The 24210-nt window shown below is 37.7% G+C and overlaps 1 protein-coding gene across 1 annotated transcript in view; it reads left to right on the top strand.

The window, feature by feature from the left end:
- Window positions 1-24210, top strand: part of LOC104968807 (pre-mRNA-splicing factor SPF27) — a 59498-nt gene that overhangs the window by 29604 nt on the left and 5684 nt on the right. Inside the window, exon 2 of the mRNA XM_059890658.1 lies at window positions 19136-19261. Within this exon, the coding sequence (XP_059746641.1) occupies window positions 19136-19261 (126 nt within the window). The remainder of the gene's footprint in view (window positions 1-19135; window positions 19262-24210) is intronic.

Raw genomic sequence — 24210 nt, forward strand, 5'->3', positions numbered from 1 at the left:
TAGCCAGAAGTTTTAATCCAGAGACTGTCCTTAATCCAGAGACTGTCCTCAGACAGGATGCATTATTGTTATATAATCCTAAGGAATGTAGAGAAGGAAAAAATGTTTGTCCTTTCTTCCTCCTTGAGAATTCCAGACCCCTCTCTCCTTGGGGACCACTAGACTCCTTATCAACCTGCCTAGGAAATGACTCTCTCACTTCCTTGGCAGTCCAGTGGATAAGACTCTGCACTTCCAAAGCAAGGGGTACAGGTTCCATCCCTGGTTGGGAAACTAAGATCTCACATGCAGCATAGCCAAAGATAAATAAATGTGTGTGTGTGTTGTGTGTGTGTGTGTTAAGGAATTTTTTGTCATGAAAGGAGTTTGTTAAGAACAGACTCTCCATTCCTTAAAATGTTAGAATAGACTTTAGAAAATGCAGATATCTGGACCCCATCACAGATTCTAAAGCAGAATCCGACTTGGTCCCACCTGATCCTGGAGCCTTTCCTCCAATAGTCTCCCAACCTGTTTGGTGCTCTGAGTTTTAGGAAGGCTGAGTTTTCAGTTCTTCCAGGGTACCATTCACTCTCTTGGCTATAGATCTCCACATAAAATGTCTTTTCTGCCTGAAATGCTCTTCGCTGCCTCTCTTCCCACACTGGTGCCTCCTTCACCCCCTTGGCTTTTTCTGCAGACAAAGTGCCTAGCTGTGTGCGCCTGCAGAACTGTGTCTTTACCGTATCCAAATGGTTGAAACCACCTCTTTGTTTGTTTACCTTCCCTGCTGGAAGTTCCGGAAGCTTGACTCTAGTTCACCGCTCTTTCAGTATCCAGCACAATGTGACAGCCTCAAGAAATATTTACTGAATGGAAGGTCCATTGTTTCCTTTTATTTCCTAAGGGTACTAGAACTCTGGTAAATCCCTCAGAAGTAATAGCATCCCAATATTAGCATTTCTTTAGTCACCTGTCAAGTCTTCCACCCTCCACTAAAATTAGGCAGTGTGGAAGAATTTTTTTTTTTTTCCTTTTAAAGAGGCTTGTTGTTGTTCAGTCAGTCGTGTCCGACTTTGGACTGCAGCACGCCAGGATTCCCTGTCCTTCACTATTTCCAAGAGTTTGCTCAAACTCATATCCATTGAGTCCGTGATGACATCCAAGCATCTCCTCCTCTGTTGTTCTCTTCTCCTGCCTTCAATCTTTCCCAGGATCATGGTCTTTTCTAATGAGTTGGCTCTTCGCACCAGGTAGCCAAAGTATTGGAGCTTCAACGTCAGCCCTTCCAATGAATATTTGATGTTGATTTCCTTTAGGATTGACTGATTTGACCTCCTTGCAGCCCAAGGGACTCTCAAGAGTCTTCTCCAGTTAGAAGACTTCTAACTACAGTTAGAAGCCATCAATTCTTCGGCACTCGGCCTTTTTTATTGTCCAGCTCTTCCATGACTTCTGGAAAAACCACAGTTTGACTATATGGACTTTTGTAGGCAAAGTAATGTCTCTGCTTTCTAATATAGTGTCTTGGTTTGTCATAGCTTTTCTTAAAGAAGCTAGGCATACTCTTTATACCAAGTTGCCATTTGGCATTTTCAAAGTGAAGTAAGCCAGCAAGAGAAAAACAAATATCATATATTAATGCATGTATGTGGAACCTAGAAAAATGGTACTGATGAAGCTATTTGCAGAGCAGGAATAGTGACGCAGATACAGAGAATGGACATGTGGACACGAGGGGCAGGGTTTAAGTGGGGACTGGGATGAATTGGGGGATTGGGATTGCATATATACACTACCATGTGTAACATAGATAGCTATTGGGAACTTGCACAGGGAGCTCAGCTCAGTGCTCTGTGGTAACCTAGAGGGGCGACGTGAAACGGGTAGGAGGGAGGTTCAAGAGGGAGGGATAAGTGTATACATACAGATGATTTAGTTCATTCTACCAATACAGGATTGTAAAGCAACTAATTCCCAATTAAAAGAAAAAAAAGTGCTATTAGATTTAGAATTAAGACACGACCTAAACGAGTGCTAGAAGTTCAGTTCAGTTCAGTTCAGTCGTTCAGTCATGTCCAACTCTTTGCAACCCCATGGACTGCAGCACATGGGCTTCCCTGTCTATCACCAACTCCCAGAACTTACTCAAACTCATGTCCATTGAGTCAGTGATGCCATTCAATCATCTCATACTCTGTCTCCCCCTTCTCCTTCCACCTTCAATCTTTTCCAGCATCAGGGACTTTTCAAATGAGTCAGTTGTTTGCATCAGGTGGCCCAAAGCATTGGAGTTTCAGCTTCAACATCAGTCCTTCAAATGAATATTCAGAACTGATTTCCTTTAGGATTGACTGGCTGGATTTCCTCGCAGTCCAAGGGACTCTCAAGAGTCTTCTCCAACACCAAAGTTCAAAATAATCAATTATTTGGTGCTCAGCTTTCTTTAAAGTCCAACTCTCACATTCATACATGATTACTGGAAAAACCATAGCTTTACCTAGACGGACCTTTGTTGGCAAAGTAATGTCTCTGCTTTTTAATAGGTGGTCTAGGTTGGTCATAACTTTCCTTACAAGGAGCAAGTGTCTTTTAATTTCATGGCTGCGATCACCATCTGCAGTGATTTTGGAGCCCCCTAAAATAAAGTCTCTCACTGTTTCCATTGTTTCCCCATCTATTTGCCATGAAGTGATGGACCAGATGCCATGATCTTCATTTTCTGAATGTTGAGTTTTAAGCCAGCTTTTTCACTCTCCTCTTTCACTTTCATCAAGAGGTTCTTTAGTTCTTCCCTTTCTACCATAAGTGTGGTGTCATCTGCATATCTGAGGTTATTTATATTTCTCCTGGCAATCTTGATTCCAGCTTGTGCTTCATCCAGCCTGGCATTTTGCATGATGTACCCTGCAGATAAATTAAATAAACAGGGTGACAATATACAGCCTTGACATATTCCTTTCCCGATTTGGAACCAGTTTGTTGTTCCATGTTCAGTTCTAACTGTTGCTTCTTGACCTGCATAGATTTCTCAGGAGGTAGATCAGGTGGTCTGGTATTCCCATCTCTTGAAGAATTTTCCACAATGTGTTGTGATACCCACAGTCAAAGGCTTTGGCATAGTCAATAAAGCAGAAGATGCAGCAGATGAATGGATAAGAAAGCTGTGGTACATATACACAATGGAGTATTACTCAGCCATTAAAAAGAAAACATTTGAATCAGTTCTAATGAGGTGGATGAAACTGGAGCCTATTATACAGAGTGAAGTAAGCCAGAAGGAAAAACACCAATACAGTATACTAACGCATATATATGGAATTTAGAAAGATGGTAACAATAACCCTGTGTACAAGACAGCAAAAGAGACACTGATGTATAGAACAGTCTTATGGACTCTGTGGGAGAGGGAGAGGGTGGGAAGATTTGGGAGAATGGCATTGAAACATGTAAAATATTATGTATGAAACGAGATGCCAGTCCTGGTTGGGATGCACGATACTGGATGCTAGGGGCTAGTGCACTGGGACGACCCAGAGGGATGGTATGGGGAGGGAGGAGGGAGGAGGGTTCAGGATGGGGAATACATGTATACCTGTGGCAGATTCATTTTGATATTTGGCAAAACTAATACAATTATGTAAAGTTTAAAAATAAAATAAAAATTAAAAAAAAAGCAGAAGATGTTTTTCTAGAACAGCAGATGTTGGCAATTTGATCAATGGTTCCTCAGCCTTTTCTAAATTCAGCTTGAACATCTGGAAGTTCATGGTTCACATACTATTGAAGCCTGGGTTGAAGAAACTGCTATAAACTGGACTAGAAATCAAAGAAGAAGGAAATAAAGGAGTTGAGGGTGAAGATAACAGTAGTTTTTTGCCCTGAACTCCCCTTTCTGTCTCAGGTACCCTTCTCCTCATTTCCACGCTTACTATGGGATGAGTTCTCTCTAGAATATGAGATTAAAATTCTAATTCTCATGTAGGGGGGTTTAAACCCTTGTGTGACTGAGTTATCAGGGAAGCTCATCATTTTCCACTGATTTCCCTCTTAATTTTGGTTTAATTTTTAGAAAATTCAGTGCCTTCCTTGTTATGAGATCAGTCCTGTACTTACACTGCCCTTGTAGAAACTGGGTGCAGGGTGGCATCTCTATAGTTCCTCCCTACCCAACTGGGACACTCTGGTCTGAATGCTAACTGGCCATTCCTATTCATGTTCAAACAAACACGAAGATACCCAGCTCTTGAGAAATGTGAGGACATGTTTCCCACCCACTTCTCAAAACGCTGAAAATAAACATATTCCTGGGTAGCTCTTTCTCTCTTGTCACTTTCTCCAGATGCCAATTGTGAAATACCTCAGTTCTTTTATTATTAATACCAATTCCAGATGACTGATTACCCTTTATCCAGAACAGAGTGCTCTCATCCATCCTGCTTATAATTCATGCTTCATTTGCATGTGGTCCAAGATGAAAGCTAGAAGCAGTAGGATCATACATATTGACATTTCAATCATAAGACTCCTATTTTTCCCTCTAAAGTTTGTAATTGATTCAATTTACAATGATTGCTGCATATGTAATTATTTCTATGTAATACAATATTTTAAGAGTACATTGATCACTGAGGAAGGCTTTCTTATCTCTTCTTGCTATTCTTTGGAACTCTGCATTCAGATGCTTATATCTTTCCTTTTCTCATTTGCTTTTTGCTTCTCTTCTTTTCACAGCTATTTGTAAGGCCTCCCCAGACAGCCACTTTGCTTTTTTGCATTTCTCTTCCATGAGGATGGTCTTGATCCCTGTCTCCTGTACAATGTCACGAACCTCCGTCCATAGTTCATCAGGCACTCTGTCTATCAGATCTAGTCCTTTAAATCTATTTCTCACTTCCACTGTATAATCATAAGGGATTTGATTTAGGTCATACCTGAATGGTCTAGTGGTTTTTTCCTACTTTCTTCAATTTCAGTCTGAATTTGGCAATAAGGAGTTCATGGTCTGAGCCACAGTCAGCTCCTGGTCTTGTTTTTGCTGACTGTATAGAGCTTCTCCATCTTTGGCTGCAAAGAATATAATCAATCTGATTTTGGTGTTAACCATCTTGTGATGTTCATGTGTAGAGTCTTCTCTTGTGTTATTGGAAGAGGGTGTTTGCTATGAGTGATGCTGAAACTCCAATAATTTGGCCACTTCATGCGAAGAGTTGACTCATTGGAAAAGATCCTGATACTAGGAGGGATTGGGGGCAGGAGGAGAAGGGGACGACAGAGGATGAGATGGCTGGATGGGATCACCGACTTGATGCAGATGAGTTTGGGTAAACTCCAGGAGTTGGTGATGGACAGGGAGGCCTGGTGTGCTGCGATTCATGGGATTGCAAAGAGTCAGACATGACTGAGTGACTGCACTGAACTGAACTGAACTGAAGAGTACATTAATTAGTGCTTTATGAGATACGATATGTCATAGCTATACAAATATTAGCATCTTGAATGTTCAAGAGTTTGAAAAGAATGGTATTATCTTTCCATTATGACTGTAAGATCCATGTTCCAAGTATTGTCAGGCTCCTGCCAGTAGCTGTCTATATTTCATGTCACATTCACTCTTTGTAGACAAGCTAATGAAAAAGACAAAACATATGTTAACTTTGGAGTTCAGATTCCTTTAAGACACAAAATGTAATGTTGTAATGTGTACAGTAAAATTGTTTATGGTAATAGAAAGATCATACTAGTCTATAAGAAAACAATTCTTTAAATAGTTCATAAACAAGTCTTTTTAAAAAATCCACATGGGCCTTTGTGACCTTCATAAATTACCTTTGTTGATCAAATCAGAAATAAATCAGATGTATGAACCAACTTTTCTCTTACAAAAACAAAACAAAAACTCACCACTGGTGAGACCATACTAAAATAAATTCAATAGGTTATATGAGTAAAAGATACTTCTGGGCCAGTAGTTTTCATCTCTGATCACCTTGCTAAAGCTGAGTTTTGTTGGCAGTAGCTTTCTTCCTCAACATGATACATATTTCACTTTTAATTTTGCAAATGTGTATTGATTGGCTACTATTCCCTTGGCATTGCACTAAACAATCAGGGGTTGATCCTGGCTGTGAAGGAGTCATGGGTGTTTTATATGCAGCCAACTGATGCTCTCCTTTAACTCTGAGCCCTGTCTGAAAAATCTGGGTTAGAAGTAGTAGAAAAGAAAAAAAAAAAGTGAGAAACAGATTTTTCATGAAGAACCATTCTGCGAAGAAAGCCTTATTGTCTCCTATTCTCTTTTTCTCCTAAATATTTCTCTAAATCTGATTTATCTGAAGTTGGCATTTATTCTTTGCCAAATGTTTATTTTTTGCCATTGGCTTATTCTTTGTTAGGGCTTACCTGGTGGCTCAGATGGTAAAGAATCTGCCTGTAATGTAAGAGACCCAGGTTAGATCCATAAGTAGGGAAGATCCCCTGGAAAAGGGAATGGCTATCCACTCCAGTATTCCTGCCTAGAGAATTCTATGGGCAAAGGATCCTGGGGGCTGCAGTCCATGGGGTTGCAAAGGGTAGGACAGGACTGAGTGACTGATGTTTGTTTTTAAATTTTTTTTTTATTCAAGTGTTACTATTTTGTTGACATTTCCTATCATTTGTTTACCCAATATATTATTTTAACCTGTGTATGCACTGCAGCAAAATGGATTTGAGGTTGAGTCTCTCAGAACATGGCTCCTAAGAAAAATTTCCTTCATTTCTGTCCTCTGATTACTACTTAGGATTGATCAGTATCTTGAAGGAGAAACCAATCTCTGCAGCCCTGTTATATTTTTAGGATTGATACCTATAACTTTTTATTGATATCTTTTATTGAAATAATGTTGTTTTATAGTGTGTTAATTTCTGCTGTACAGCAAAGAAATATATATACATATATAAATATCTCTGAATCACACACATACATATATGTAGATGTGATTCCTTTATTCTTTTCTGTTATGGTTTAGTATAGGATATTGAATATAGTTCTGTATGCTATATAGTCAGAACTTGCTCTTTGTTCATTCTATATATAATAGTTGACATATGCTAACCCCAACCTCCCCCTCCATTCTTGGCAAACACAAGTCTGGTACATATAACAGTTTATACATAAGATGTAGCTAATATCTTACAAAATTTTCATAATCTCAATATAGTAATAGTGATTTTTGTAGTTGATGGAAGGAACTAGAAGGTCAAGGTCTTGAGACAAACATTTATCACTTTATAGCCAAATTAGAAAAAAGTATTTTCTTATAAAAGGTTATAATGGATTTCTTTTTTTATGTCTATTACCAATACAAATATTTTATATTTGAAAATAAATTTGTTATTTTAACATTTTAATTATGAAAACAACTTTTTTCACTTCATGTAGAGAATTCAGGCTCCTCTCTATAGATGTTTTGTAAGATTATTTTCTTTAAAAATAAACATATATATATATATATACTTAAACAAACAGAAGAATAGCTTTGTAAATAGAAATATGCAAGGTTAATTAATGAATCTCTTAATTTCTTAATTGTTATTTCCTCCTATGGACTTTGGCCAATGATTTTTTATTTTAGGTAACAATTAATTCAGTTAAATGAATTGTCTATTTTCAGCCAATAGATCTTTCTTGGTCTCCCACTGTGTCTGAGGCACTAAGTGAGGGGCTGGGATTAATCACCTGGTCATGTAAAACTCCAAACAATCTTTAGTGTTTGGAATCACAGGAGACATGATAGCATAAGATTGAGAGGGAAGAGTTGCCTTGGTGAATTATAAACTGCAGAAATGGGAAAATAACATTGATTACAAAAATTTATCCATTTAGTGAAAGTGAAGTTGCTCAGTCATGTCCAACTCTTTGTGACCCCATGGACTGTAGCCTACCAGGCTCCTCCTTCCATGGGATAACCTAAAATATATCATAAAGAATCAGCACATACTATTATTCTATATGCCATTTATACAGCTCTTTTTTGAAACAGGAAGATTTATTGATGGAATGTTAAACTTCTGCTTTTAGAAATTATCTGAATTGTATTGTGGACACATTTCTATTTGACTATAAAGCCATCATTACCAATAAATCATTGATTGGAGTAAAGATTTCAACCATCAACTTTCTCCATGATGATTTTACATTTTTCGTTATGCTTTGAGATTATGTTGTACCATAGGCCAGAAACCTATTGCTGTAAGCTAGAAAGATGAGAATTTAATGAGGTATAAAACATACACAAATTGCAGCGTCAATGATGATGTCTTAATAGCTTAAGAGGTCTGCATAACTGTATTATAAACTGGAACATAAAAAGATATAGCATGTAGACATCAAGCTTGTAAGTCAGCAACCCAAGGGCCTAAGAGCTTTACAACCTGAGAGAGAAAGTGGAAGTCGCTCAGTTGTGTCAGACTTTTTGTGACCTCATGGACTATACAATCCATAGAATTCTCCAGGCCAGAATACTAGATTTCCCTCCTCCAGGGGATATTCTCAACCCAGGGATCAAACCCAGATCTTCCACATTGCAGGTAGACTCTTTACCATCTAAGCCACAAGGGAAGCCCTGAGCAGAATTTGTTTCAATTTTCTTAAAAAACAAATTCAGGATGTACAACATTTATTAGGAAGTTTTTTTTTTTTTCCCTGAAAGTATATCTTCTTCTAAAAGTCAGGCTGAGCTTACTTCTTTGTTGAAATAGAACAACATTGGTATAATGATGTTGTTAATTTTTAAAATAATTGTTCTCTTTAAAAGATAGATGACAGGACAAGAATGCACTTCTGTGATTAGAAGCTGAAGCAAAGGGATGGGGAGAGGAAGTGGGTGTGGCATGGGAAGGTGATCCTGTTCAGGTATGGAGGTGACCATCAATCTAGTGCCTGCTTCCTCGATTTACTTACAAGATCTCTGAAACATAATCCAACCAAATCTATTTATTTCACAACATGAAGACTTTCTGAGAATATCTTTTAAACCTCCTTCTGAAAGTCAGTTCTATTTATTGCCTTACCATTCTTTCTTTACCTTCCTAGGTTTAAATCCAGCAGCTGTAGCAGCAGCAGCCTGCTGAGTATCCTAGACAATTTCTGACACATGAGGGCTCCACAGTCTGTCAAACTGAAAGCCGTCAGGTTTTTTTTTTTTTTTAAGATTTTTATCTTGAAATTGAAGGGAGAAAGATCTATTGGATTTCAAGGATACTAATTTAACAATGACTGCATTTTATTAACATATTTAGGAGAAATATAAAAAATGAAGTAGCAGTGTATTATAGAGATACAAGATTTTGGGTGGGCTTTTTTTTTTTAAGCCATACTTCATAGGTTCAATTCTCAGATCTGCTAGTTAATAACTTGATAAATGTGTAATCTTGGATAAATTATTTTCATTATATTTCCATCTCTTTGTATGTAAAAGGGGAATTATAATAATATAATAGTAATATCTACCTCAAGGTTTCTTTCCACTTAGCATAAAACCTGGTGCACAAATGTTGGACAGTTCACCTCTTTCCTTAAAAAGTTTCCCTGATTAATTGGGGGCACCTGTGTACTTTGGTTGCTGTGTATTACACATGGAATCAAATCACATTTGCAGTTATTTTTGAAGCTTGACACTTTCATACAGATTAAGGAAAATCTAGAGAAGAACTTGCTTTGAAGACAAAATGTTAATATCTAAGTTAATAGCATTCCTCTTAGAATGTGTTTTCTGTTGAAAATGTCTCTCTGTTAAAAGGAAACCACATTCACATTCTAGGGAGTTCCAGATAAGTTAATAATTGAAAAATATTTGATTGTTGAAAGTTTTACCACATGTCAAAACTAGAAAGTTTATAATAATTTGATGGGAAAAATTTTCCAGTTTATTTTTTATCATCAAAACTTATAGTTAGAAATTTTGTATTTTAATTAATTTCAGGAATTATTTTTATCTCTTATAGAAAAGACAGACTAAATTTGGGGAAAAAACAGATCTTTTCTATATGTGCAAATAGAACTAAATAAAGTTTGAAAATCCAGATATGCATTCCAATATTTCCAAACTCATCTGATTTTAAGCATCAGCCAGAGTTATTTTTGATAATTCAGTTTCCTAGGGTTCATTCCAGGGCTATGAAATTAGAAGCTTCAAGACAGTTTATAATAACAGTCTAGGTGATCCTTATGATCAGATAAATATGTAATAAACTTAAGTATGTAATAAACTAACTTAAGTGTTTCTCCGAATTAAACATGTCTTTTGAGACATTTAATCAGTTAAAGACAACATGGGCTTTCTAAGAGAGACGCTTGTGTTAAGAAGAATGTACCAGTTTGAACAGTAATAAAATTTTCATTTTGTAAACAAAACTAAGTTAATTATCTTAATTTCATTTAATCACCACACACTATTCAAATTAGTTATATTTAAATTTGTAATTTCTTCAGATTCATAAATGTTTTAACTCTAACAGTCATATATAAGAAGTCCAGACCGTAGCTAAGATTTTTAAGTAAAAACCAACTGTTGCTGGTTTAATTTGTGAAAGGATTTTAAATATTGATTTCTTTCTTTAACAAATAATTTAAACTATCTGCACATTCGTGCCTGCCAAGCTATTGTGTGAATTTTTACCAGCTGGGAATTATCCTCTCATTCTCTGGTGTGATTAACACTTCCAGCTGTAGAATAATTAAAACTGTCAATCAGTTCTGAAACAGAGTACAACGGTTTCCCATTTGCTCATCAGTTAGAGCTAACTGAGGTGTCCAGCTCTCATCACAACGACATGAACTCACATCCTGTCCCTCTTTTCTCCCACCTCCAGCTCTTCTCCATCACACATGCACACACACACACACTACACCACACCACACCACACCTCACTATGAAGGTTGAATTTGGGTTCTACTCAAATTTGATTGAAGGCAATGGCACCCCACTCCAGTACTCTTGCTTGGAAAATCCCATGGACAAAGGAGCCTGGTCGGCTGCAGTACATGGGGTCGCTAAGAGTCAGACACGACTGAGCAACTTCACTTTCACCTTTCACTTTCATGCATTGGAGAAGGAAATGGCAACCCACTCCAGTGTTCTTGCCTGGAGAATCCCAGGGACAGGGGAGCCTGGTGAGCTGCCATCTATGGGGTCGCACAGAGTCGGACATGACTGAAGCAACTTAGCAGCAGCAGCAGCAAATTTGATTCTTTTCTATGCCATCAATTTTTCAAAATGTGTTCTGCTCATTATCTTTAAGGAAAGCTGGGGGAAAATGAGATCAGAAAGTTAAGGAATTGTTGATGATAAGTGTTTCCTGAATAGTACATATTTTTTTGGACCATGGTAACATACATTTAATTAATTTTCCCTCTTTTATGGAGATATAATTGGCACATAACATTGTGTAAGTTTAGTGTGTACAATGTGATGATTTGATACACTCATGTATTGCAAAATGATTACCACTATGGTGTAAGCTAACAGTTCCATCACTTCACAGTTATCATTTGTGTGTGTGTGGTGAGAACATTTAAGATCTACTCTTAACAACTTTCAAGTACATAATACAGTATTCATAACTATAACTACCATGCTGTATGCCAGATCTCAGAACTTTTTCATTTTATAACTGGAAGTTTATTTAGTTTTAGAACTTCTTCCTTCCTGACCTGTTGGCACTAACCTAAAATACTTCCTCCCATATGTAACCTCCCATCAGCACATTCTATGATGATTAAGCTTCTGGGCCAAGAAGAAAAAAAATGATGGGGAACAAAATCCACAGAGATTGTTGAAGGATTAATTCTTCAGGATGTTATAGAGTCTTCAGTCTTGCACCAACATAATGACTAAAAATGCAATGTGGAAGCAGAAAATTAAATTCATATATCTCTGAAAGTTCCAGCCTCACCTCTGCTTCTTAAATGTTTTTTATAAGTCTAAATCATAGCCCTTACAGTTATACAGTGAAAGTGACAAATAGATTCAAGGGATTAGATCTGATAGATAGAATGCCTGAAGAACTATGGATGGAAGTTCCTGACACTGTACAGGAGGCAGTGATCAAGACCATCCCCAAGAAAAAGAAATGCAAAAAAGGCAAAATGGTCATCTGAGGAAAGCTTACAGATAGCTGAGGAAAAAAAGAGAAGTGAAAGGCAAAGGAGAAAAGGAATGATATTCCCATTGGAATGCAGAGTTCCACAGAATAGCAAGAAGAGATAAGAAAGCCTTCCTCAATGATCAATGCAAAGATATAGAAGAAAACAACAGAATGGGGAATACTAGAGATCTCTTCAAGAAAATTAGATACTAAGGGAATATTTCATGCAAAGATGGGCACAATAAAGGACAGAAATGGAATGGACCTAACAGAAGCAGAAGATATTAAGAAGAGGTGGCAAGAATACACAGAAGAACTATGCAAAAAAAGATCTTCATGACCCAGATAACCATGATGGTGTGATCACTCACCTAGAGCCAGATATCCTGGAATGCGAAGTCAAGTGAGCCTGAGGAAACATCACTACAAACAAAGCCAGTAGAGGTGATTGAATTCCAGTTGAGCTATTTCAAATCCTAAAAGATGATGCTATGAAAATGCTGCATTCAATATGTCAGCAAATATGGAAAACTCAGCAGTGGCCACAGGACTGGAAAAGGTCCTGTTTTCATTCCAATCCCAAAGAAAGGCAATGCCAAAGAATGCTCAAAGTACTGCACAATTGCACTCATCTCATACGCTAGTAATGTTCAAAATTCTCCAAGCCAGGCTTCAACAGTACATGAACTGTGAACTTCCAGATGTTCAAACTGGATTTAGAAAAAGCAGAGGAACCAGTGATCAAATTGCCAGAATCTGTAAAAGCAAGAGAGTTCAAGAAAAACATCTACTTCTTCTTTATTGACTATACCAAAGCCTTTGACTGTGTGGATCACAACAAATTGTGGAAAATTCTTAAAGAGATGGGAATACCAGACCACCTGATCTGCCTCCTGAGAAATCTGTATGCAGGTCAAGAAGCAACAGTTAGACCTGGACATGGAACAGCAGACTTGTCAAGGCTGTATATTGTCATCCTGTTTATTTAACTTATATGTAGAGTACATCATGCAAATGCAAATTGCTGGGTTGGATGAAGCACAAGCTGGAATCAAGATTGTCGGGAGAAATATCAATAACCTCAGATACACAGATGACACCACCCTTATGGCAGAAAGCAAAGAACTAAAAAGCGTTTTGATGAAAGTGAAAGAGGAGAGTGAAAAAGTTGGCTTAAAACTAAACATTCAAAAAACTAAGATCATGACATCTGGTCCTATCACTTCATGCAAATAGTTGGGGAAACAATGGAAACAGTGGCAGACTTTATTTTCTTGCACTCCAAAATCACTGCAGATGGTGATTGCAGCCATGAAATTAAAAAATGCTTGCTCTTTGGAAGAAAAGCTATGACTAAGCTAGACAGCATGTTAAAAAGCAAAGACATTACTTTGCCAACGAAGGTCCATCTAGTCAAAGCTATGGTTTTCCCAGTAATTGTGTATGAATGTGAGAGTTGGACTATAAAGAAAACTGAGCACCGAAGAATTGATGCTTTTGAACTATAGTGTTGGAGAAGACTCTTGAGAGTCCCTTGGACTGCAGGGAGATCCAACCAGTCAATCCTAAGGGAAATCACTCCTGATATTCATTGGAAGGACTGATACTGAAGCTGAAACTCCAATACTTTGGCCACCTCATGTGAAGAACTGATTCATTGGAAAAGACCCTGATGCTGGGAAAGATTGAAGGTGGGAGGAGAAGGGGGCAACAGAGAGTGAGATGGTTGGATGGCATCACTGAGTCAATGGACATGAATTTGAGCAAGCTCTGGGAGTTGGTGATGGATAGGGAAGCCTGGTGTGCTGCAGTCTATGGGGTCATAAAGAGTCAGAAATGACCGAGCGACTGAACTGAACTGATAGGTCTCATTGCCTGGAGTCAGCAGCCACTGTGTGGTTTTATGTTTTCCTGTTAGAGTTCTTTTTAACTTAATTAAGCCTTTAATAGGAGTTTTATTTCCCTCAGAGGGTGATTGTGAAGTTTAAAGTGGCCTTCAAAGTAAGTATCCAAAATACCTATTCCATCAAACATCTTTTTGAATTTATTTTACTCAGAGCAACATTGCTAATCAGATATATAAACTCTTTGGGATGAATGTGATATTCACTCTAGGTAACAATTTCTAAGACTTAGGTGGTGGTTATTTAAGTGATTTCTTTTAAGACTTTTAGGAAGAGGTGGTAGCAAAATGTTAGTGAAAGCAGGGTTAACTTGATGGAAGCTGAGAGCATTGAGTTTCCAAGAAAGGTCCTCTCATTTTGAAGGAGTCTGGGATTTCTTCGGAAGGAATGATGTTAAAGCTGAAACTCCAGTACTTTGGCCACCTCATGCGAAGAGTTGACTCATTGGAAAAGACTCTGATGCTGGGAGGGATTGGGGGCAGAAAGAGAAGGGGATGACAGAGGATAAGATGACTGGATGGCATCAACAACTCAATGGACATGAGTCTGAGTGAACTCCGGGAGTTGGTGATGGACAGGGAGGCCTGGCGTGCTGCGATTCATGTGGTCGTGTAGAGTCGGACACGACTGAGCGACTGAACTGAACTGAACTGAACTGAACGTCTCTCTAGCTACTGTCTGTTTTACTGACAGGCTGAGCCCATGTGACATGGTGATGTCCCTGTAATTCATAAATTCTGGCTCATACCACCCAAGAGTACGTTTATAGACTGAACTCTTCAGGGTCCTTTTCTCATTATTTTCCTCCTTTTAAAATAGTTGTACACACATTTTGTATTATTAAACGCTGGGACTCCTAAAATATTTACTCCTTTATTATTTTTAAATCTCTCTTTAACATTCAACCTCCTTGTTCCAAAAGGGGAGATAAGACAGCTATAATTTTGATTTAGTTTTATGGGCAACAGAATTATTTTAGTGATTCCTGGAGTCGTTATTCCCACACATCAAAGGCAATCTTTTCCTCTGATGACTAAACATGTAAGGAGAACCTGAGATTACATCAGCCAGTGCTGGTCCACTGATCCCTTAAGATTCATACTTGAAAGGGAAATTTGGGGTCCAAGAAGGGAGGTGAGATTATGGTTCAACCAAAGAAACTGCCTTTGAAAAATGACAGTGAAAATCCTTCAAGTACAAAGTGTGTTCCTTGAGCTATTAAAAACTATTTATTGTTGGAGTTTTACTCTGGGTAGTGGATAATTTAATGCCTACGAATCCCAAATGCAATACTCTGGGTTATTTTTGAAGACTATGGTACATAGAAAGCAAACAATATAGTTATCCCCAAAATGTCAACACGGCCTCTGAATGGGTTCAGAGCAAAATCAGTCCATGCCCCAATGCATGTGCATTCTCTGTGAACACAATGACTACAAATGATGCCAGAGGAAAAGGGGAAAGGGCTTCTGTTGACTTCAAATAAAGGCGGTATCTGACAAAAGAGAAGCAAATGGTACCTGGATAGGCCATTAACAAAAGCCTTGTATATCTACAGCTGCACTCAATGAGCACTTTGGAAATTAAAGAATTGCCAGCTTTTCCACTTTGGGACAAAAAACATTTGTGCTAAACAGCCGGTAAGTAAATGCAGTAAACATATTTTTACAGTGAATAGAATTGTTTTATATTTTGGGGACTGATTGTGAATGTCTAGTGCTTCTTGATTAGCAAACATTTGGCAGTTCTCGAGTCTTCAGACATTAAAATGCCAAAACAGATTTTTATTCTCAGTCTGAACTCGTCTATTTTTTTTTCTCCATCCCTCTAACAATTATCCTCAAAACATTTGAAAGCACTAAAATAAAACGTGTTCTGAAAACACATTCAGAAATGTTTTACCTGTGTGACTTTAATAAGCATGTAAATAAAGAAGTACTGGGTGGCTGTAAAACTCCATTAGGGTAGGGATGAGAACACAGTACATGTGTAATGACTTGAATTGTTGTTGGGCATGTCCTTAGGCCTGGCCTTAGGACAACTGGAAGTTTCGTTGCTATTTAACAAGGTTAGTAAAAACAGATGTTTGTGGAAAGCCTCTTGAGTTTCTGTCTTAGTAGGGATACTCCTGCTCATTTTTTGAAATCAATAAATTTCTGAGACTTCCGAGTCCTCAGCAATGACTTTTCTCCATTTTCACCTCTAAAAATCATCTCCTTATGATTTTTTAAAAATATTATTATATCAAAATGAATTCCCTTGGAAGGTTTTTCTTTGAAATGATAATGTTGTGTATTTATACTTTAACTTTAATCATTCTTTTACGACTAGAAGATTGATTACATTTGTTTTGTACCCATCCTTTCAGTATTATTTTCATTATAGTTAGATTACATAATAGAAGTCAATTTTTTAATCTATCAGCTTTATACAAGATATGAAAATTCAGAGCAAATCAGTAAGTAAAATAGTGAAATTTTGTACCTGCTTACATCTTGTATGTTATGCAGGTTTTGCAAATCTTCTTCTGTGATTATATATGTGCATTGGGCATGTATTTGTGTGTATGTGTGTGTATAAAATATAATGTATTTTATCATTATAATTACAGTTTTTAATTAAAACATGGTGGCAGTATATTCATTTCCTTTTGTTTTTGAAACAAATGACCACAAAGTGGCTAGAAATAATACACATTTGTTACTTTGATTTTGGGAGAGGAGCAGTCAAAAACAGCTTTCACTAAAATGGGTGTGAGCAGGATTATCTTTATTCAAGAGACCCTACAGAAGAACTTTTTCTTTCTTCTTGCCTTTTCCATTTACTGGAGGTGCTTCCCTCATAGCTCAGTTGGTAAAGAATCTGCCTGCAATGCAGGAGACCCTGATTCGATTCCTGGGTCGGGAAGATCTGCTGGAGAAGGGATAGGCCACCCACTCCAGTATTCTTGGGCTCCCCTTGTGGCTCAGCTGATAAAGAATCTGCCTGCAGTGTGGGAGACCTGGGTTCGATCCCTGGGTTGGGAAGATCCCCTGAAGAAGGGAAAGGCTACCCACTCTAGTACTCTGGCCTGGAGAATTCCATGGACTGTATATAGTCCCTGGGGTCACAAAGAGTCAGACACGACTGAGCGACTTTCACTTTCACTTTCAGAGGTTGCTCGTATTCCTTGGCTCATGGCTCCCTCCTCCATCTTCAAAGCCAGAAACTGCATCACTCTGGCCTGTCTCCATCAGCAACTCTCCTCTCCTCTGACTCTGACTCCTCCTGCCTCCCTTTTATATGTTGAGTTGTTCAGACATGTTAACTCTTTGTGACCCCTTGGACTATAGCCCACTAGGCTTCTCTGTCCATGGGATTCTCCAGGCAAGAATACTGGAGTGTGTTGTCATTTCCTCCTCCAGGGGATCTTCTGACCCAGGGACTGAACATGGCAGGCATATTCTTTACCACTGAGCCAGCAGGGACGCCCCCGTATAGCACTTGATCTTAGCCAAAAGGCCGACCTTGTGATTTCATTCATCTGACATGGGTGATCCAGGGTCTTTTCTTATCTCTACCCCAAAATTCTCTCTCTCTTTTTTTTTTTAATTATTTTTGTTTATTTATTTGGCTTTGTCAAGTCTTAGTTGTGGTACACGGGATCTTCCATCTTCATTGCAACATGCAAGATCTTTAGTTGTGGCATGCGATCTAGTTCTCTGACCAGGGGTTGAACCCAGGCCCTGAATTGGTAGCACAGAGTCTTAGCCACTAGCCCATCAGGGAAGTTCCCAAATTCTTAATTTAAACACAACAGCAAAGTCATTTTTTGCCATGTAAAGTAATATATTCATAGGTTCTGGTATTAGGACCTAGACACCTTTGGTGGAGGTGTTGTGGCGGGGTTGGGCGGGCAAGTTATCATTTTGCTTACTCTAGGCCTCTTAGTGGCACAAAATTTTCTAATAATAAATTTCACACTACTTACTTCTCCCTTTAGCAATACTTCCTGTGATTTCTTACCTCTCCTGAACTTCAGTGTTCAGGAACTACAGTTCACCTATTACCTTAGGGAGCCATCCTGTGTGTACATGAAATTAACACTGATACAGCTTGCCCAAGTCTTCCCAGACAGATGTACTTTGGGACTGTACTTACTCTTTCCCCTGCGTGAGGTGGAAACTACTTGTAGCACAAACTTCTTCAACCTGAGTATTTTTTCCTAGTGCTGCTTCAGTTCCCTAAAACTCAAGTGCAACTTTCTCCTTGAGGTGCCTTTTCTATGAGAGGACCTTACAGTAGAAGTAAGGGGCTTCTCTGGTGGCTTAGTGGTAAATATTCTGCCTGAAATGCAAGAGCCACAGAAGACAGATATTCCATCCCTGGGTTGGGAAGATCCCCTGGAGGAGGAAATGGCAACCCATTCCAGTATTCTTGACTGGAGAATTCATGGACAGAGGAGCCTGGTGGGCTATATAGTCCATAGGGTTGCAAAGAGTCGGACATGACCGAAGCGACTTTGCACGTGCGGTAGAAGTAAATTCTTTTTTTCCCTCTCCTACTCAAGGTGTAAGAGGGACAGCCTCCTCCTTATTCCTTGATGCCTCTTCCAGACCATTATTCCACCATTGCCATTTAAAAATCTCTCTTCCCTAATGGATACATGTGAATGTATGGCTGAGTCCCTTTGTCGTTCACCTGAAACTATCACAACATTGTTAATGGTGTTGATGCTGCTTAGTCACTTCAGTTGTGTCTGACTCTGTGCGACCCTATGAACTGCAGCCTGCTGGGCTCCTCTGTCCCTGGGGATTCTCTAGGCAAGAGTACTAGAGTGGATTGCCATGCCCACCTCCAGGAGATCTTCCGGACCCGGGGATCGAACCTGGGTCTCTTGCATTGCAGGCAGATTTTTTACTGTTGAGCCACTAGGGAAGCCCCTTATTGGCTATACCCCAATACAAAATAAAAAGCTTAAGTTTGAAAATAATATATAAATAAAAGGGAGTTAAAAAAAACTCTTTTCCCTTGAAGTTGATGACAACTGATGGTTACTTTCCTCTCCCCATTCTTGACATGATCTGTTTGCTTCTAAGACCACATCTTCGTGTTTTTCATTTTCTTTATCATTTTATTTTTAGAACTTGCAGATATTGTTTCTCTCAGAGACATTTTTGTCCATGTAGCTGTCATTAATAGTTTCACCTTCAGCACCAGTGACCTCCATTGTCATGACCCCAGAGCCTTCCTTAAGTATGACAACATCTGTAAGCTGGAAATTCCTTGGAACTGACTAGATGGAAGATGATACACTCCAAGTTTCCACTTGGTGCTCTATCCTTCTTCCCTTTCAATGTCTCTCCTCCTCTTATTCATTAATGTTCTTCACTTTCATCTGACTCTTTCTTACCTTTTCTACTATCTCTATATCTTAGCCTCTTCTGTATGTTTTTATTAATAATACAGAGCAACGCTTCTCAAACTACCTGTGAGGTGAAGGACCATTTGTTTATTTCCAAACCTGCTGTCAACTAATATTAGTAAAATACAACAAATGTGCATGGTTTTGGAATTACAATTAAAAAACCAAAACAATACTAAATACAAAGCAAATGTTTACTGTAAGATTCAACAGAAAAAAATATATTTCAGTAAGTACATGCAAAGCAAATAAAATAGGATGAAATAAAGGAATTTTAAAAATCCAGCATAGTGCATTGAAATGTCCTCATTAAATGATTATCATGGAGTATAGCTATATTAGCTGTGTGGCATTCTACAAGAACTCAACACAAGAAGAAAACATTGTAAGTGAAAAAGCAACTCCCCATATTAACCCCCGAAAATTCACTCTGAAGAAGCACGATAAATATAAAACTTTTGTCTTTAATGTGAAAAATAAGCCTGCTTCTTTCCTGTTAATCTAGAGCATATTGATAACTATGTACTTGTAGACAATAGTTCATAACTAAATTGTTGCTGTGTTATCATTTCATAACACTTATAAAGAACTAGTCTCACAAAGGTATCCTGGCAGGAAGAGATTTAAAGTAATTTCAGGAAGTTTATGATTTTGTTTTTAACTTTAAAATGAAGTAAATTACGCTGTATTTTAAAAATTTTTGTTAAATTCTTCATCAATAACTGATTTTAATCATTTATCCTATAAAGTTATAGTTAAATTCAAATTATGCTTAGATGAAAGAAATAAATTCCAGGGCCATGAATTTACCATGTATAGAAATTTCTATGCATCCTTTTATGGAAGATGAAATTCACAATATTCAAGCACATGAGGTGTTTAATTATAACTTTGTAAAGATGAGAAATATCAAGACTAGCACTATTTTCAGTGATATTTATTGCTAAACAATGGAACATATTACAGCCTGTATAAATTCTGTTCTTTCAACCCTCTAAATTTAGATTTTTTTCCTTTGATTCATCCATCATCAAAAAATACATTCCATTCCTTCATTCCATGGGAGTATTAGGATAATCAAAAATGCCAAAGATAAAATATCAAAGATATCAGATAAATGAGCAAGCATGGCTGTAAAATCATATCTTTAGAAGTTTGGGGCCCAGCTGAATATACACTAAGAGTTTATACTCTAGCTTACACATTTTCAACAAAACTTTTCCTCTTAATAAATATTGTGCCTCACCACACAATAGCTATTTAAAAAAAAAATCAGATTTACATTATATTTATAAAATAAAACTTTAACCCCAAACCACATATTTTTTTTTTCCAAACCACATGTGCGGACTGTTTTTATACATTTCAGAGCTAATTGTATTTGTTGGCAATGAGGTTGAAAAAAAAAACAGCAACCATCTTCATATTAGCATCATATTTGAGTTGCAGTTTTACTCAAAAAAAGTGCCATTTTAGCAATATCTGTGCGTTCAATAAATTGAAGTTAAGAATGTGTCTCTATCTTTATTTGGTCAATTACCTGCTCTTACCATTTGCCAGTTCTCAGTTTTGAGCTATGTTATCACTGGAAAGCAGTACTTGAGTACTTCTTTGTCACAGATACACTTCACATTTTCAAATAAACATCTCTGATGTAGTCTTTTACATATATTTTGGGAATTAGTACAGATTTTTATTCATGGTAAATCAAACTACTTCTCTATAAAAAGTTATTAAATTATAAAGTTTAAGTGAGAATTATTAAACATCTATCTCTGTCAACTTTTGAATTCAACACTCAAATAATTCTTTTAATTTAAATTTACTTATGTTCTTTATTTTTTAATAATTTTAATCCTTGATTAGCCAGTATATCTCTAAAATAATATACTTTAACACTTTGCCATCAATACTCGCTAAAAATGAAATTCAGTATACAAGGAATTGTATAAAGTTTGTGGTAAACCATTATGAACTCTATTGATCTTCATTTTGGGGAGTTACTTCCACTGACATCAGTTGGTTTGTTATTAAGACTACATATATAAAAGCTGTGTCTTTCCTTGACAAAAAAGTCTGGTGAAGCTTTTTTAATCTGTAAATTATGGTAAAAATAAATACAAATTTCATTTTCCTAATTCATTTACTAATGTTGAACTACAAATTTTAAAGCAGATTTGATTAAAAATTAAAATTTTTATAAAAATAACTAGATATAAAAATTTAAACTATTACTTTTTTCATAGTTTGGTGTGCTTTCACATCATAGTTGATGAATTTACTTTAACACGTCATGTATTGTATCACTGCCACATGTGGCTCAACATGTAAGTATTACAACACCCAGTGCGGTCCATGTAATGCTCAATGGGATGAGGTCACTTGTCATGCATTTGGGTGTCATAACAATGCTGAATTGCTATAAATGTTTCTAAACATTTGTTTTCATTTTCTTTACTTATCTCTTTCCAGACCAGTGACAGAGGGATCTGTACTAGCTCACAGACCACTCTCAAAATTTTGGTCTCAAAATTACAGGTCATAAAAATCTTCTGTGAAGTTTGTTGAAATGCAGATTTAGAGTCAGTAGATTTGAAGTAGAGTCCAAGAGTCTGAATTTCTCAAAACCCCTTTGATGCCTTTTATAGGGAGCATTTAGACTACAACTTTGTGATGTGCTCTCTAAGAAGCCTCTATCCCTTCCGGTAATGCTGATCTTATTTTACTAATCCCTGGAGCAATATTTCTGAAAATGTTGACTAGGAATCATCTGGAGTGCTTATCAGCACTCACTGCAGAATCTCTAAAATGGGGTCTGGGATTCTGTATCTTTCAAAGTTCTACCAGGCATCCATGTGCACAGTTCAGATCAGTCTCTCAGTCATGTCCGACTCTTTGTGACCTCATGAATCGCAGCACGCCAGGCCTCCCTGTCCATCACCAACTCCCGGAGCTCACTCAGACTCACGTCCATCGAGTCAGTGATGCCATCCAGCCATCTCATCCTCTGTCGTCCCCTTCTCCTCCTGCCCCCAATCCCTCCCAGCATCAGAGTCTTTTCCAATGAGTCAACTCTTCGCGTGAGGTGGTCAATCCATGTGCACAAGCAAGTCTAAAACCTACTGTGTACTATTTGCTTGCATGCTGTGTACTATTTTCCTTCTTACATTTCCTCCTATATTTCTCCTCATTTTTATTCAGATTTCCTCTTTTTTTTTTTATTGACTTCTACTCACCTGAGTATTTCTTTTCTTTATCTTGTCCTTTAATGAAGCAACTTAATCTCATGACTTGAAAATGTAAACATCTGTTGATAAATCAACATTTCTAATTTGGACTTTTATCTTTTGTTTCATCTTATATTTTCAGTTACCCTGGGCAATTCCTCTTATATTTTTGACATCTTAATAAAAGAATGAACAAAACTGAACTTAGCTGCTCTCCCAATCTCTTTATTTATTTATTTGGCTACACCAGGGTCTTAGCTGTGGCATGTAGGATCTAGTTCCCTGACCAGGGATTGAACTCAGGTCCCCTATGTTGGGAGCCCAGAGTCTTAGCCACTGGAACATAAAGAAAGTCCACTCTATTACACATTCATTTTTATGGTTTTATTGTACTAGTATGACAATTTCTCCAGTCCCCAGGATTATGTTTTTAGACCTGTGCTTATTTCTTTTTGTGATAGGCAGGATTCTAAAATGGCTCCGGTGATTCCTACTCCCTGAAATACATACCTTTGGTAATTCTATCCCATCCTTTTGAGAACAAGCAGAACCTGTGATTCACTTATTTTTCCTTTAGTGTCTATCTATTTATTTATTTTTGGCTGCATTGGATCAGTTGTGGTACATGGGATCTCAGCTGTGGCATGTGGGACCAGTAGTTGTGGCATGTGGGATCCTAGTTCCCTGAGCAGGGATTGAACCCGCATTACCTACACTGCCTACACTCAACACTGGACTGTCAGGCAAGTCCCCATGTGATTCACTTCTAGCCACTAAAATATGGCAAAGGTGAAAGGGTTGCTTAAATGTATCTAAGGTCCCTATCAACTGACTTTGAGTTAATCCAAAGGAACAGTTATCCTCGGCAGGCCTGACTTAATCATGTGAGCCTTCCAAAAGAGAGCCTTGTCCTTCTCTGAAATAAGATACGGGAAATGGCAAACACTCCTTCCCTTGCTGGCTTTGAAGAAAGAAGCTGCCATGAATGATACAGCTGCAAGGAAGTGAATCCTGCAAAAAGCCTGAAGAAACTTGGAAGTGGATCCTTCCCTAGTCAAAACTCCAGATGAGAACTCAGCCCATCTACTACTTCAGTTTTCAGCTTTGTGAAACCTTGAGCAGAACAGTCAGCAAAGCCATGCCAAAACTTCAGACGTACAGAAACTAGAGATAATAAGCGTGTGTTGCTTAAGTCACTAGTTTGGGGACAATTTGTTATACAGAAATAAGAGACTAATATACTTCCTTGCTTTCAATTTCTACATTTGTTCTTTAACCAAATTCTGTCTCGTCTGCCTTTATAATGTTTCTTATTCTCATCTTTCATCTTATCATCGCTACCACTTTGGTTCAGTATTACATTTATTCACTTTCCTGTTACTGAAATGACCTTTAAGTGGTCTCTCTAGCTCACCCTAAGAACCACTGGAATCCTGAACATGACCCTGAAGCTGGAGGAGAAGAAAGTCACTGCAGTTATATAGTGGAGTGTTTAATCTGGTAGCTTTGGTTACAGAGTTGGTTAGATGACAATAGTGTCCAGGGCAGGGCCACTAGAATGTGTGGC

This window comes from Bos taurus, chromosome 1 (genome assembly GCF_002263795.3).
Source record: "Bos taurus isolate L1 Dominette 01449 registration number 42190680 breed Hereford chromosome 1, ARS-UCD2.0, whole genome shotgun sequence".
Classification (NCBI taxonomy): Eukaryota; Metazoa; Chordata; class Mammalia; order Artiodactyla; family Bovidae; genus Bos; species Bos taurus.